Source organism: Lepidochelys olivacea (genome assembly GCF_965140295.1).
Source record: "Lepidochelys olivacea isolate rLepOli2 genome assembly, chromosome: 1".
Classification (NCBI taxonomy): domain Eukaryota; kingdom Metazoa; phylum Chordata; order Testudines; family Cheloniidae; genus Lepidochelys; species Lepidochelys olivacea.
In genome coordinates this window covers 4,878,317-4,894,461 of record NC_140411.1, presented here as the reverse complement: position 1 = coordinate 4,894,461, position 16,145 = coordinate 4,878,317, and the positions used below count along the sequence as shown (strand labels likewise).

General features: G+C 46.7%; 1 protein-coding gene across 1 annotated transcript; it reads left to right on the top strand.

Moving 5' to 3' along the window:
- Positions 1–13,111: 13,111 nt before the first annotated feature.
- Positions 13,112–14,050, top strand: LOC311532954 (olfactory receptor 52N2-like; the record flags this gene model as incomplete). The annotated part of the gene is made up of 1 exon (XM_084651982.1): positions 13,112–14,050. One exon carries the CDS (start codon positions 13,112–13,114, stop codon positions 14,048–14,050), a length of 939 nt encoding a protein of 312 aa, XP_084508108.1.
- Between the last annotated feature and the right edge of the window lie 2,095 nt (positions 14,051–16,145).

Here is a 16,145-nt window from a genome sequence, read left to right as displayed (position 1 = left end):
TTATGGTTGTCTAGTCCCATCACCTGTTATTCAGAGTCTAGGGAAACCCAGAACATGGGATTGTGTCCCTAAACATCTTGGCTAACAGCTATTGATGCACCTATCCTCCATGAACTAATCTAGTTCTTTTTGAACCCCATTCTACTAGCATTCTGTAAGCTTTTTAGATTGCTACTGCACACTGAACAGATGTTTTCAGAGAATTGTCTATGATAACCCCAAGATCTCTTTCTTGAGTGGTAACAGCTAATGTAAACGCCATCATTTCATATGTATAGTTTGGATTATGTTTTCTAATGCCCTTTACTGCTATCATTTGAATCTTTTAAAAGCCTAGGAGGGGCTCTTCCTCATAACCTCTTTGTAACACTGCATCCCCATGTTCTTCAAAGTTGTATTATTATTATACAATTATGACAGAATCGTGATACATTTTGTACAAGATATGTCTTGTCAGATGTCATTGGGAAAGTTGTGATTTGCTGAAAAGGATTATCCTATTTGTGTTTATGTATCAGTTTTGTATCTGAAGTTTTGAATATTGACTATGTATCTGTATTTCAAAAGTAGTAATACCCACTAGGCAAAATCTTTCCAACCTAGACAGCTGGTTGTGAAAGGCCTATTCAGGGTAATGGGCCATTAGGGGAAACAATAGGCCTTAGGAGAAGCCTATCCCCCCCCCCGAGGGGAGCCTTCCTGAGAATGCTCCAGACAGCCTATGGGTAATGGCTGCTATGACTGAACAGCGCAGGCAAGCGCATGTGACCAGACCACATGACACTGAACTCCATTTTGGGTATACCCTCTAGAGCCCAAATTAGGCCCCCAGGCATCTGTGATGCAAGCATGGGGGAGGGACTGTAGCCCAAACAAAAGATCCAGATGTAGCAGTTGTTTGATTACTTTACCAGCGTGCTCTTCACCCAGCAGGGCACACCTACCTAAGATACCACCACACTGAAATGGCCCCAGGGCAACAGAGCAGGCAGATTCCATGGCTGTTCCCTCACAAAAGGTGGGATACCTTGTGAGATAAAGTCCAGGTTATTCTGGCTCTAGGAGAGGTGAAGAAATCACAAAGTGAGTAGAGAAGACCCATTCTACTAGTTCTGAGGGTATGTCTACACTACGAAATCAGGTTGAATTTATAGAAGTCGTGTTTTTAGAAATCGGTTTTATATATTCGAGTGTGTGTGTCCCCACAGAAAATGCTCTAAGTGCATTAAGTGCATTAACTCGGCGGAGTGCTTCCACAGTACCGAGGCTAGCATCGACTTCCGGAGTGTTGCACTGTGGGTAGCTATCCCACAGTTCCCGCAGTCTCCACTGCCCCTTGGAATTCCGGGTTGAGATCCCAATGCCTGATGGGGCTAAAACATTGTCACAGGTAATTCTGGGTACATATCGTCAGGCCCCCGTTCCCTCTCTCCCTCCATGAAAGCAAGGGCAGACAATTGTTTCGTGCCTTTTTTCCTGAGTTACCTGTGCAGACGCTATACCACGGCAAGCATGGAGCCCGCTCAGGTAACTATCACTGTATATCTCCTGGGTGCTGGCAGACGTCGTACTGCATTGCTACACAGCAGCAGCAACCCATTGCCTCCTGGCAGCAGACGGTACAGTACGACCGGTAGCCGTCCTCGTCATGTCCGACGTGCTCCTGGCCACGTCGGCCACGAGCGCCTGGGCAGACATGGGCGCAGGGACTAAATTTGGAGTGACTCAACCAGGTCATTCTCTTTAGTCCTGCAGTCAGTCCTATTGAACCATCTTATGGTGAGCAGGCAGGCGATACGGATTGCTAGCAGTCCTATTGCATCATCTTCTGCTGGGCAGCCATGAGATGTGGATGGCATGCAGTCCTTCTGCACCGTCTGCTGCCAGCCAAAGATGTAAAAGATAGATGGAGTGGATCAAAACAAGAAATAGACCAGATTTGTTTTGTACTCATTTGCTTCCCCCTTTCCCCCATCTAGGGGACTCATTCCTCTAGGTCACACTGCAGTCACTCACAGAGAAGGTGCAGCAAGGTAAATCTAGCCATGTATCAATCAGAGGCCAGACTAACCTTCCTGTTCCAATAAGAACAATAATTTAGGTGCACCATTTCTTATTGGAACCCTCCGTGAAGTCCTGCCTGAAATACTCCTTGATGTAAAGCCACCCCGTTTGTTGATTTTAGCTCCCTGAAGCCAACCCTGTAAGCCATGTCGTCAGTCGGCCCTCCCTCTGTCAGAGCAACGGCAGACAATCATTCCGCGCCTTTTTTCTGTGCGGACGCCATACCAAGGCAAGCATGGAGGCCGCTCAGCTCACTTTGGCAATTAGGAGCACATTAAACACCACACGCATTATCCAGCAGTATATGCAGCACCAGAACCTGGCAGAGCAATACTGGGTGAGGAGGCGACGTCAGCGCGGTCACGTGAGTGATCAGGACATGGACACAGATTTCTCTGAAAGCATGGGCCCTGCCAATGCATGCATCATGGTGCTAATGGGGCAGGTTCATGCCGTGGAACGCTGATTCTGGGCTCGGGAAACAAGCACAGACTGGTGGGACCGCATAGTGTTGCAGGTCTGGGACGATTCCCAGTGGCTGTGAAACTTTCGCATGCATAGGGGCACTTTCATGGAACTTTGTGATTTGGTTTCCCCTGCCCTGAAGCGCATGAGTACCAAGATGAGAGCAGCCCTCACAGTTGAGAAGCGAGTGGTGATAGCCCTGTGGAAGCTTGCAACGCCAGACAGCTACCGGTCAGTTGGGAATCAGTTTGGAGTGGGCAAATCTACTGTTGGGGCTGCTGTGATGCAAGTAGCCCACGCAATCAAAGATCTGCTGATATCAAGGGTAGTGACCCTGGGAAATGTGCAGGTCATAGTGGATGGCTTTGCTGCAATGGGATTCCCTAAGTGTGGTGGGGCCATAGACGGAACCCATATCCCTATCTTGGCACCGGAGCACCAAGCCGCCGAGTACATAAACCACAAGGGGTACTTTTCAATGGTGCTGCAAGCTCTGGGGGATCACAAGGGACGTTTCACCAACATCAACGTGGGATGGCCGGGAAAGGTAGATGACGCTCGCATCTTCAGGAACTCTGGTGTGTTTCAAACGATGCAGGAAGGGACTTTATTCCCAGACCAGAAAATAACTGTTGAGGATGTTGAAATGCCTATATGTATCCTTGGGGACCCAGCCTACCCCTTAATGCCATGGATCATGAAGCCGTACACAGGCAGCCTGGACAGTAGTCAGGAGCTGTTCAACTACAGGCTGAGCAAGTGCAGAATGGTGGTAGAATGTGCATTTGGACGTTTAAAGGCGCGCTGGCGCAGTTTACTGACTCGCTTAGACCTCAGCGAAACCAATATTCCCACTGTTATTACTGCTGGCTGTGCGCTCCACAATATGTGTGAGAGTAAGGGGAGGACGTTTATGGTGGGGTGGGAGGTTGAGGCAAATCGCCTGGCTGCTGGTTACGCGCAGCCAGACACCAGGGCGGTTAGAAGAGCACAGGAGGGCGTGGTACGCATCAGAGAAGCTTTGAAAACCAGTTTCATGACTGGCCAGGCTACGGTGTGAACGTTCTCTTTGTTTCTCCTTGATGAAACCCCCACGCCCCTTGGTTCACTCTACTTCCCTGCAAGCTATCCACCCTCCCCTCCTCCCTTCAATCACCACTTGCAGAGGCAATAAAGTCATTGTTGCTTCACATTCATGCATTCTTTGTTCATTCATCACACAAATAGGGGGATGACTACCAAGGTAGTCCAGGAGGGGAGGTGGAGGAGGGAAGGAAAATGTGACACAGCACTTTAAAAGTTTATAACTTTAAAATTTATTGAATGCCAGCCTTCTTTTGGGGGGGCAATCCTCTGTGCTGGAGTGGCTGGTGGGCCGGTGGCCCCCCCAACGCGTTCTTGGGCGTCTGGGTGTGGAGGCTATGGAACTTGGGGAGGAGGGCGGTTGGTTACACAGGGGCTGTAGTGACAGTCTGTGCTCCAGCTGCCTTTGCTGCAGCTCAGCCATACAGTGGAGCATACTGGTTTGGTCCTCCAGCAGCCTCAGCATTGAATCCTGTCTCCTCTCATCACGCTGCCGCCACATTTGAGCTTTAGCCCTGTCTTCAGCCCGCCACTTACTCTCTTCAGCCCGCCACCTCTCCTCCCGGTCATTCTGTGCTTTCCTGCACTCTGACATTATTTGCCTCCATGCATTTGTCTGTGCTCTGTCAGTGTGGGAGGACAGCATGAGCTCAGAGAACATTTCATCACGAGTGTGTTTTTTTTTTTCTTTCTAATCTTCACTAGCCTCTGGGAAGGAGAAGATCCTGTGATCATTGAAACACATGCAGCTGGTGGAGGAAAAAAAAGGGACAGCGGTATTTAAAAAGACACATTTTATAAAACAGTGGCTACACACTTTCAGGGTAAACCTTGCTGTTAACTTTACATACATAGCACATGTGCTTTCATTACAAGGTTGCATTTTGCCTCCCCCTACTGTGTGGCTACCACCTCAACCCTCCCCCCTCCCCGTGGGTTACAGCAGGGAACATTTCTGTTCAGCCACAGGTACACAGCCCAGCAGGAACGGGCTCCTCTGAGTGTCCCCTGAAGAAAGCACCCTATTTCAACCAGGTGACCATGAATGATATCTCACTCTCCTGAGGATAACACAGAGAGATAAAGAACCGATGTTGTTTGAACGCCAGCAAACATACCCTGCAATGCTTTGTTGTACAATGATTCCCGAGTATGTGTTACTGGCCTGGAGTGGTAAAGTGTCCTACCATGGAGGACGCAATAAGCCTGCCCTCCCCAGAAACCTTTTGCAAAGGCTTTGGGAGTACATCCAGGAGAGCCACGAATGCCAGGGCAAAGTAATCCTTTCACATGCTTGCTTTTAAACCATGTATAGTATTTTAAAAGGTACACTCACTGGAGGTCCCTTCTCTGCCTGACGGGTCCAGGAAGCAGCCTTGGGTGGGTTCTGGGGGTTCTGGCTCCAGGTCCAGGGTGAGAAACAGTTCCTGGCTGTCGGGAAAACCAGTTTCTCTACTTGCTTGCTGTGAGCTATCTACAACCTTATCATCATCATCATCATCATCATCATCATCATCATCATCATCCCCAAAACCTGTTTCCGTTGTTGCCTCCATCTCCATTGAAGGAGTCAAACAACATGGCTGTGGTAGTGGTGGCTGAACCCCCTAAAATGGCATGCAGCTCATCATAGAAGCGGCATGTTTGGGGCTCTGACCCGGAGCGGCCGTTCGCCTCTCTGGTTTTTTGGTAGGCTTGCCTCAGCTCCTTAAGTTTCATGCTGCACTGCTTTGAGTCCCTGTTACGGCCTCTGTCCTTCATGCCATGGGAGATTTTGACAAAGGTTTTGGCATTTCGAAAACTGGAACGGAGTTCTGATAGCACGGATTCCTTTCCCCATACAGTGATCAGATCCCGTACCTCCCGTTTAGTCCATGCTGGAGCTCTTTTGCGATTCTGGGACTCCATCATGGTCACCTCTGCTGATGAGCTCTGCATGGTCACCTGCAGCTTGCTATGCTGGCCAAACAGGAAATGATATTAAAAAGTTTGCGGTTCTTTTCCTGTCTACCTGGCCAGTGCATCTGAGTTGAGAGTGCTGTCCAGAGTGGTCACAATGGAGCACTCTGGGATAGCTCCTGGAGGCCAATACCGTCGAATTGTGTCCACAGTATCCCAGATTCGACCCGGCAAGGCCGATTTAAGCACTAATCCACGTGTCAGGGTTGGAGTAAGGAAATCGATTTTAATAGCCCATTAAGTCGAAATAAAGGGCTTCATCGTGTGGACGGGTGCAGGTTTACATCGATTTAACGCTGCTAAATTCGACCTGGAGTCCTAGTGTAGACCAGGGCTGATACAGGATAACAGAACCCGTTTCTGCATTGATTTCTGAAAGATCAACACAGTATTGAAATTTGATGCTTTACTGATGCAGAGAGTAGACGAACTATTTGAACAGTTTGAGCTGCCAGATATATATCCATTTTAGACCTCCAAAAGGGATACTGGCAAATACCTTTGATGACAGAATCCTAGGATAACAAAGCCTTTTTCATGCCCGTCGACCTGCATTAATTCAGGATCAACTCATTTGGCCTCCACAGGGTGGCAGTGACTTTTCAGATGCCCATTTACTGGATATTAAAACTGCATGGGCAGGATGCATCGGTACACTGTTACGATAGATTGAAAATGGTTTTTGGTCCTGTGTCTTGTAGCAGCATTCTCACACATAGTGCAGATGGCAGTACACTACACACAGAAAAGAAAGCCACCATCAGTTGATAGGCTGAACTGTTTGGAAGACTCAGTTTGCCCTGACAATCTGAGCCCCTGGTATTGGCAAATCACTTCTTCACTCCCAGAGGAGACTCTCAAGCTGGAGTTCTCCAGGGTCTATTTTCTGCTCTTTCCGCTGCTCACGGAGCTGAGAGAATTCTCTGGGAGTCCAGCCAACCAGAGAGTCTGCAGGGACTGTACAGGGGAATCATAAAGGTCACTGTCCAGCTCGCTGAATGTCAGACATGAGATTCATACACTGATTCTCAGGGCTCTGCCTTCCTGTTGCAGTAAGGAGATATCCTCTCTCTGATGAGCAGGATTTCGGTGAGTTGCCTGTTTCTGCATTAAAGTTAGTGCTGAGGGCTCAGGAAGGGTTCCAGGGTTCAAGTCAAGAACCGTCTGGGGAGGAATTCACCAGGACATTAGCCTGAACTATTTAGTACTGTCAGAAACACCAAGGGATTTACCTGGTAAAACTGGAGCTACAAATGCTTTGGAAATAGCTTAGAAAAATATTTGTTTTTTAAGATCAGTTCCTTGTGTCTTACTGTCTCCTTCTATCTGTCTCGGTAGCTTCCTTTTTGGGGGGTTATGTGGATTTTCCTCTGGTTCGCTCAATTTTTCCAATTCAGGAACTTCACTGTCCTATTAAGAAGTGCAGCCAAAGCCTCTGCAGTGGGCATCTGTGTGACCAGAGGGTCCACAAGAAGAATGGGCCACACACTGGCCCCAGAAATGCTGTTCAGGCTGATCTCCTTCTTTTCTCTGGTGGAGGCAGACACTGAGTTTAACCTAGTCCGAGGAGATGTTTCTGTGAGCTGTCGCTGTGGGGTCTGGAACCTGGTTTTGGTCCTCGGTGAGGGGTATCACTGTGTGGAAGGGCTGGAAGTTGTGGGGGTGGAGGGGCCCATCTGGACAGGCGGGCAGCTTGGAGGATTGGGGAGCACCCAGGGAGGTGTACACAGAGGAGCAGTTAGCACTGAGGGTGTGGGGCTGATTGGGGATGTACACGGACAGGCAGGTACCACCTGGGGTTTTGGGTCAGGCAGGGCATACATATACAGGCTGGTAAGGCTGGGGATTGTGGGGGCAGGGGGGAGGTACAGGAGAGCAGTACTGGGACATGTACATGGACAGGCAGATAGTGCTAGAGGTTGTGGGGTGGGCAGCAGTCAGGGACTGCACACGACCAGGTAGGCAGTGCGGGGAGTTGTGGAGCAGGCAGGGGTTGTACGTGGACAGGTGAGCAATGCTGGGAGGCGTGGGGGCAAGCAGGGGGTGTATATGAACAGGCGGGCATGGCTGGGGGTTGTGGGGAAAGCAGGTGGATGCAGATGGACAGGCGGGAAGTGCTTGGGGTTGTGGGGCAGCTAGGGGGTACATGGAGAGGTGGGAAGTGTTGGAGGTTGCGGGGGCTGGGAGCAGCGCATACATGGAAGAGGGCAGTGACGCTGAAATTAATTTTTTTGTTGTGATTGTTGGCCCAAGGCCAGCACTGGGACATTTCCTGGCCCCGAGTGTGTTGTGGGGTGGGGATGTGTCAGGGTCTCTTTGCCCTGCCAAGCCACAGAACTGCAGCCTGGGTGTCACAACTTTTACTTAATTTTGTTTCCATCTGTTCTTGTTAATTATGTAACTTCCGGCATTTCGCTGGTGGAAAGAACCATTGATCTTTGTTCCTCAGCTGCTTCAATTTCCCATCATATTCTGACCCCCTGTCCGTACTCTCCTTCCCCATCCCAGGCTGCCCCGATTACAACAGCACGCTGGTCGCTAGAGTCATCTCCATGCTCCCCAGTCATCCCTGGCTCCCACCACCTCTGAGCCACCCTATGCTCCCCACAGCTCTTCCTCTGCAGGGGGTGAGGTGCCTCCCGTCACGCCTGCTCCCTTGGCTGGGGGGAGACCAGTGACTGTGTCTCACCTGTGAGAAATCTCACACACAGCGTAGCAAGTGCCAGGGCACCTGTGCGGCTTCTCTTGGTGCACCCACACACACCACAGGCTGCTTCGAGGGCTGCTACACAGGGGCAATTTGCGAGCTGAGAAGTTTGCACATTATATAATGTGAGCAGGCGACTCTGGGACATGTGAGGGCCTAGATCAATACACCTGCCATGTGCATGAGCCACAGACACTGAAACAGTGGGTCACTGGGACACAGACGATCAACTCAGGATGCTCTGGGACCATTTCCTAGCCAGCTCTGTTAGCCATTTTTGGCAAGGGTTGTACATTCATTCCTCAGTGCAGAGATTTTATGGGCTCTAGTCATTATTTTTCTCACCTAAAACGTTCATCCATGCAGTGCCTCACGGGATCGATCAGCCTCATAAATACACACCCAGTGTAAGATTTTCAAGGCACCACAATCACATGATAATTTATCCTCATAGGTCTAAATTCAACACAGTCATGAATCGAAAAAAAGGCACGAGGTTACAGGGAAAATGTCTCCAGCTGACTCTGGACATGTTCATAGATTCCGAACCAAGAAGGAAGCATTGTAATCATCTGGTCTGACTTCCTGTATGGTACAGGCCAGAGAATTTCCTCAAAATTATTCCTAGAGCAGATCTTTTAGAGAAACCACCAAACTTCATTTAAAAATTCTCTGTGATGGAGAATCCACCAAGACCCTTGGTAAATTGTTCCAATGGTTAATTACATTCACCATTTAAAAAATGCATGCCTTATTTCCAGTCAGATTTTATTTAACTTCACTCCCAGCCATTGGATCGTGTTACATCTCTGTATTGTAGGCTGAAAAGGCTATTATTAAATATTGGTTCCCCATGTAGAAACTTACAGACTGTTATCAAGTCACCCCTTAATCATCTTTATTAAACTAAATAGATCGAGCTCCTTGAGTCTATCACCCATTGTTTCATGTTCTCTGTGTATATAAATTCTCCCCACTGTATTTTCCATTACATGCATCCGATGAAGTGAGCTGTAACTCACGAAAGCTTATGGTCAAATAAATATTTTAGTCTCTAAGGTTCCACAAGTACTCCTTTTTTTTTTGCGGATACAGACTAACACGGCTGCTACTCTGAAACCACTATAAGGCAGATTTTCTAATCTTTTAATAAATCTTGGACTCTCCTCTGAACACTCTTCAATGTATCAACATCCATCCGTAATAGTGAACGCCAGAACTGGACACAGGATTTCAGAAGCAGTTGCACCAGTGCCAAATTCAGTGGTAAAATAACATCTCTACCTCTCCTTGAGATACCCCCGATTATCATCCAAGAATCAGATTGGCTCTTTTGGCCACAGGGTCACAGTGGGAGCTCATGTTTCGCTAATTATCCCTTCACACACCCCAAACCTTGCTTAGTCTTTGCGCTTCCCACGATAGTCCCCCATCATGTAAGCATCGCCTACATTCTTTGCTCCTAGGTGTAGATATCTACATAGCAATGTTAGAACACATATTGTTTGCTTCTACCCCATTTACGAACCAATCCAGATTGCTGTGAATCAGTGACCTGTCCTCTTTATTATTTACGATCCCCCAATTTTTGTGTCACCTGCAAACTTTAGACATGAGAACGGCAAGGAGCTGAGTTGCTGACATGTCTCTGCTTACATTTGTCAGTTAACATGTCTCTGCTTACATTTGTGTCTCAGACAAAGCTGGGTGCCTGCAAGAAAGTGTCTCACCAAAAGAAACAAGGGACATAACAGACGTGCAGGCCTTTAGCCATAAATACCAAGACCCTTGTGTCCTTCATGCCCATTCTGTTGATCACAAAAATCATAGCCCAGCAGGATAATATCTGTTTCCATTGGGAAAATTTGCTCCTTTCCAAAATAGGAATTGCATCATGGATCAGACCTATGGTCCATCTAGTCCAGTGTCCTCTCTCTGACAGTGTCATCCTCAGGTACTGCAAAAGAACATGTAAGAAACCCAGTAGTAGATGAATGGGAGAGACAACCTGACGGTCATGAGGATGTCACCCTAATGCCTAACAGCTGGAGATTAGTTTCTGCTCTTAAACAGTTTGGCATATAGCCTTTCCAAAATATTTTATTTAGCTGTAACTATTGTAACTGGATAGTCTCACTACCCATGTAAATCATATAATCATAGAATATCAGGGTTGGAAGGGACCTCAGGAGGTCATCTAGTCCAACTCCCTGCTCAAAGCAGGACCAATCCCCAATTAAATCATCCCAGCCAGGGCTTTGTCAAGCCTGACCTAAAACACTTCTAAGGAAGGAAATTTTACCACCTCCCTAGGGAACGCATTCCAGTGTTTCACCACCCTCCTCGTGAAAAAGATTTTCCTAATATCCAACCTAAACCTCCCCCACTGCAACTTGAGACCATTACTCCTTGTCCTGTCCTCTTCTACCACTGAGAATAGTCTAGAACCATCTTCTCTGGAACCACCTCTGAGGTAGTTGAAAGCAGCTATCAAATCCCCTCTCATTCTTCTCTTCTGCAGACTAAACAATCCCAGTTCTCTCAGCCTCTCCTCATAAGTCATGTGTTCCAGACCCCTAATCATTTTTGTTGCCCTTCGCTGGACTCTCTCCAATTTATCCACATCCTTCTTGTAGTGTGGGGCCCAAAACTGGACACAGTACTCCAAATCAGGCCTCACCAGTGTCAAATAGAGGGGAAAGATCACTTCCCTCAATCTGCTGGCAATGCCCCTACTTATGCAGCCCAAAATGCCATTGGCTTTCTTGGCAACAAGGGCACACTGTTGACTCATATCCAGCTTCTCATCCACTGTCACCCCAGGTCCTTTTCTGCAGAACTGCTGCCGAGCCATTCAGTCCCTAGTCTGTAGCAATGCATTGGATTCTTCCATCTTAAGTGCAGGACCCTGCACTTATCCTTATTGAACCTCATCAGATTTATTTTGGCCCAATCCTCCAATTTGTTTAGGTCCCTCTGTATCCTATCCCTGCCCTCCAGCGTATCTACCACTCCTCCCAGTTTAGTATCATCCGCAAATTTGCTGAGAGTGTAATCCACACCATCCTCCAGATCATTTATGAAGATATTGAACAAAACCGGCCCCAGGACCGACCCCTGGGGCACTCCACTTGACACCGGCTGCCAACTAGACATGGAGCCATTGATCACTACCCGTTGAGCCCGACAATCTAACCAACTTTCTACCCACCTTATAGTGCATTCAGCCAGCCCATACTTCTTTAACTTGCTGACAAGAATACTGTGGGAGACCGTGTCAAAAGCTTTGCTAAAGTCAAGAAACAATACATCCACTGCTTTCCCCTCATCCACAGAACCAGTTATCTCATCATAGAAGGTGACTAGATTAGTCAGGCATGACCTTCCCTTGGTGAATCCATGCTGGCTGTTCCTGATCACTTTCCTCTCATGCAAGTGCTTCAGGATTGATTCTTTGAGGACCTGCTCCATGACTTTTCCAGGGACTGAGGTGAGGCTGACTGGCCTGTAGTTCCCAGGATACTCCTTCTTCCCTTTTTTAAAGATTGGCACTACATTAGCCTTTTTCCAGTCATCCGGGACTTCCCCCGTTCGCCACAAGTTTTCAAAGATAATGGCCAATGGCTCTGCAATCACAGCCGCCAATTCCTTCAGCACTCTCGGATGCAATTCGTCCGGCCCCATGGACTTGTGCACATCCAGCTTTTCTAAATAGTCCCTAACCACCTCTATCTCCACAGAGGGCTGGCCATCTCTTCCCCATTTTGTGATGCCCAGCGCAGCAGTCTGGGAGCTGACCTTGTTAGTGAAGACAGAGGCAAAAAAAGCATTGAGTACATTAGCTTTTTCCACATCCTCTGTCACTAGGTTGCCTCCCTCATTCATTAAGGGGCCCAATGTCCAAAGTCCAAATGTCCAAAACCTTCCTGATTCTTACTTAGCTTATGGCCTCAACTACTTCTTTTGGCAACGAGTCCCTCAGTCTAATTAGGCATAGAGTGAAAAAAGCATTCTTTTTAGAATCTGTTTTGAATTTGCCATGTTTCACTGTAATTTGATGTCCTCTTGATTTTGTGTTATGAGACAGAGAGAACACATTCTCGATTTAGTCTCTACCAGTCAGTATTTTGGAGACTTTTCTCATATCCACTCTTATTCATCCTTTGTAAGGTAACTATCCCAGTCTTTTCAATCTCTCTCCTATGAGAGTTTCCCTGGGTCCTTCATTATTCTCGTTGCCCCTGTCTGAACCCCTCTAGTTCTGCAATATCCTGTGTAAGAAGGATGCCCAGTATTACACAGAAGAGTCCAGAGGAGGGTGAAATATTAACTGGCTGATTTCATGGCATTGTATTTTCTATATGATTCCCCATCCCATACCTCTTGGATCCCAATGTTTTGCTTAATTTCTGTCCATACTTGCACTCTTAGCAGGGTTCCACAGAGCTGTATACAATGATGCCTAGATTCCTGTCCTGAGTTCACACAGTTAAATTAGAACCTTGTTCAATGTTTGAGGAGTTCAAGCTTTTCCCTCCAATGGGCATACACGTTGCAGTTTTCGACGGTGAAGTTCATCTGTCATCATGCTGCCCATTCACTGGCTTGGTTAGCTCCCTCTGAGTTCTCTGACTTGACTATGACCTAAATAAACCAGTTCCAGCTGCAAATGTTGCCACCTCACTACTCAACCCCCTTTTCTAGATTGTTAATAACTATACAATATAGTTGCCATACTATTTGTTATAAAGTGAGTAACCCCTCTCACTGTGCTTCTCTCCCTTCACAGGCACCTTGAGCTTTTTTGACCCTGATCAATGCATCAACCACCTCATGGCATCTTTCAACTTCACCCCCTTTGACTCTTCAACATTCATCCTAACGGGCCTCCCTGGACTGGAAGCTGCTCACGTCTGGATTTCAATCCCTTTCTCTATGTTCTACATTCTTGGCCTTTTGGGAAATTTCACCATTCTGTTTGTTATAGGCAAAGAGCAGACCCTGCACAAACCAATGTACCTGCTACTCTTCATGCTGGGACTCACAGAAATCAGCATATCTACCACCGTCGGGCCGAAGGCACTTTGTATATTTTGCTTTAATTTAAAAGGCATTACTGTGGGTGGCTGCCTCGCCCAGATGTTCTTCCTTCACGCGGGTTCTATGATGCACTCAGCTGTTCTCGTCACAATGGCCTTCGATCGCTATGTTGCCATATGTAACCCTCTGAGATATTCCACCATCCTCACCAATGCACGAATAGCTAAGCTAGGGCTTGTGGGTTTGATAAGAGCTGTTCTCTTCATTCTGCCCATGCCCCTGCTCCTGAGCAGACAGCCATTCTGTGCCAACCGCATTATCCCCCATACATACTGTGACCACATGGCTATAGCAAAGATGTCGTGTGGGGACATCACAGTCAATAGGATGTATGGCTTGGTGGTGGCCTTTGTATTCATTGGGTCAGACCTGACACTCATTGCCCTGTCCTATGGTCTAATCATACGGGCTGTCCTCAGGATCTCCTCCAAAAAAGCCCACCAGAAAGCGCTCAAAACCTGCACTGCCCACATCTGTGTGATGCTGATGTCTTATCCTTTCTTTTTCTTCTCCACTCTGACACACCGGTTCGGTCAGGGCATCGCTCCCTACGTTCACATCATATTGGCCAATCTCTATTGCCTCATCCCCCCCATGCTGAACCCTATCATTTATGGGGCCAAAACCAAAGTGCTTCGTGAGAAAGTGGGCAAATACACTTGCAGCGTGTGATCGCCTGGGGACATTGAGTTTAAACCTGTATGACAAGAGGAAGAAACGACATATCCTTGTTAATCACGAGTGCTCTGTCCCAGTTTGGCTGAGCTCAGCATTCTGGAAGTTCAGAGTCACAGAAGTTCATCACAACTAAGATCTTATTACTCCATCACCAAGCACTGCTCTCTCCATTGCTGAGTTCCCACTCTCTGACCATCACCTGACCTCTTTCAGTGTTACCCATCATCCCCCACCTCCACACAACCTGTCATTTTCCCTTTAAGTGACTTCCAGACTACAGGAAGTTACTACTGCTTTCTGAAGCAAGGTGGCTTTCCATTAGACCCTGTGTGAACATGGTTCTGGATCAGTTCAATGAACTGGAGCTATACTTTCTGATTGTCACAGACAAAGAAAGGTACTACAATGCTGAACTTCTTTTTTATATGTACAGTAAAACTGTGAGCAAAATTTACCTTATTTTTCTATGTCTAATGCTTTAGGAAGCCTGTAGGATAAACCAAATATTTCCATTGGAAAGTGCTAATACAGAAAAGCTGGTGCAGGAATTGAAGACATTCTACTAGAGTTATTGGTGAGAGGTGTGAAACTGTGTGTTTATTGAAAGTTAGGAAAAGTGATGATCTAGTGGGGACCCTATGACCTATGCATTTTGTAGAAGTTATAAAAGATTAGCTAATACAGCATACTTTGGAGCAGTCCTCTGAAACCATCTTGAGAGATGGTTTTCCTGACATCCTTTCTCCCTGATTGGTGAGCAACTGGCCACTGTGAACCTGCTGTTAATTACTCAATACTGTTCCAGATGTTATGTTACTATCTGGGATGTTCTAAGCCTATTGTTCATGTCTGTGTGTGCTTAAATCTAATAAACTGCAGTGCTGGCCAAGAGCATGCTTACTTGCATTTAATCCTTTATCAGAAAGAATTGATGTGTTCCCATTGATTTATTCCTGATGCCTCCCGGAGTGAAATATTTAAATTGCCCCTGCTGTGGGTTCTTAAAACCCCAGGTAAGAGACAGCTGTGTTAAATTACAACATCACCTTGGAGTCAAATAACTTACTGCTTTGCACAGTTGATTTTGGAGTCGCTTTCAGCAGGAACTTTCAAAATACACTCTAACCATCTCCGTTGTAGAAGATGTCAAAAGTAGGTGTTCAGATATCATCTTGGAGTTTGTAAAAGAGATGAAACAGAGACTGCCATCAAATGTCCAGGCTAAGCAAACATTTGTAGTACTAAGTCCTTCACAATCTAGATTGGCTTGGTATCTCATTTTTGCCATTGTTTAGCGGATACCTTGAACAGTTGGAGCAGCAGTGGAGAGTTTTGCCTCTGGTTCACTGGCCTCATACTCAGAACAACCAAGTAGAGCAGATTTGGGTTGAACGTCTCAAACACATGGATGCCACTAGGGATAAAGGCTTTAGTGAACTTACATTGGTTGCTTTGTCATTCTTGTTCCTATCTTTTAGCAACGCTAAAGTTGAAAGAGTATTTTCTCAGATGAACTTGATAAAACAAACCTGTGCTACCAGATGCAAGAGGAACTTTGAGAAAAAATTCTTCATCTTAGGGCGCACCGGCAACAACACAAAAATCTGTTGCGAACGGTTTTCACCAATGTAAGAAATGATGGCACGGGTCACTGCTGACACGTGTGGCCAGCAGCAGAAGCATTCTCCTTCTGATGAAGACAGCAAGGATGAAATGTTGCCTTTTAGAGAATAACAGTAACTAATTCAACTCAAAATACGGACAGTGATGGCCATCGCTGAATGGAATTTGAAATAAATAATATTATTGTTGATTTTACACTACATACAGTTGGGCATATTTGGGGCTTCTTTAACACCGTTATTCAACCATTTTTCTTTGAAACACCTGCCAACCCTCCCTTAGGATACAAGTACTGGGGTTTTGATTGTAAATATGATTCTCATCTCATAGCTTTGTTGCTAATGTGGATGAATTCCTGGTGGAGCTTGTAGCTTTTTTTTTTTTAACCTAATCTGTACTGGATATAGAACAAAAGCTTTCATTTGTTAGTTCTACACAGAGATATGTTAATTAAAAAAAACCTTCT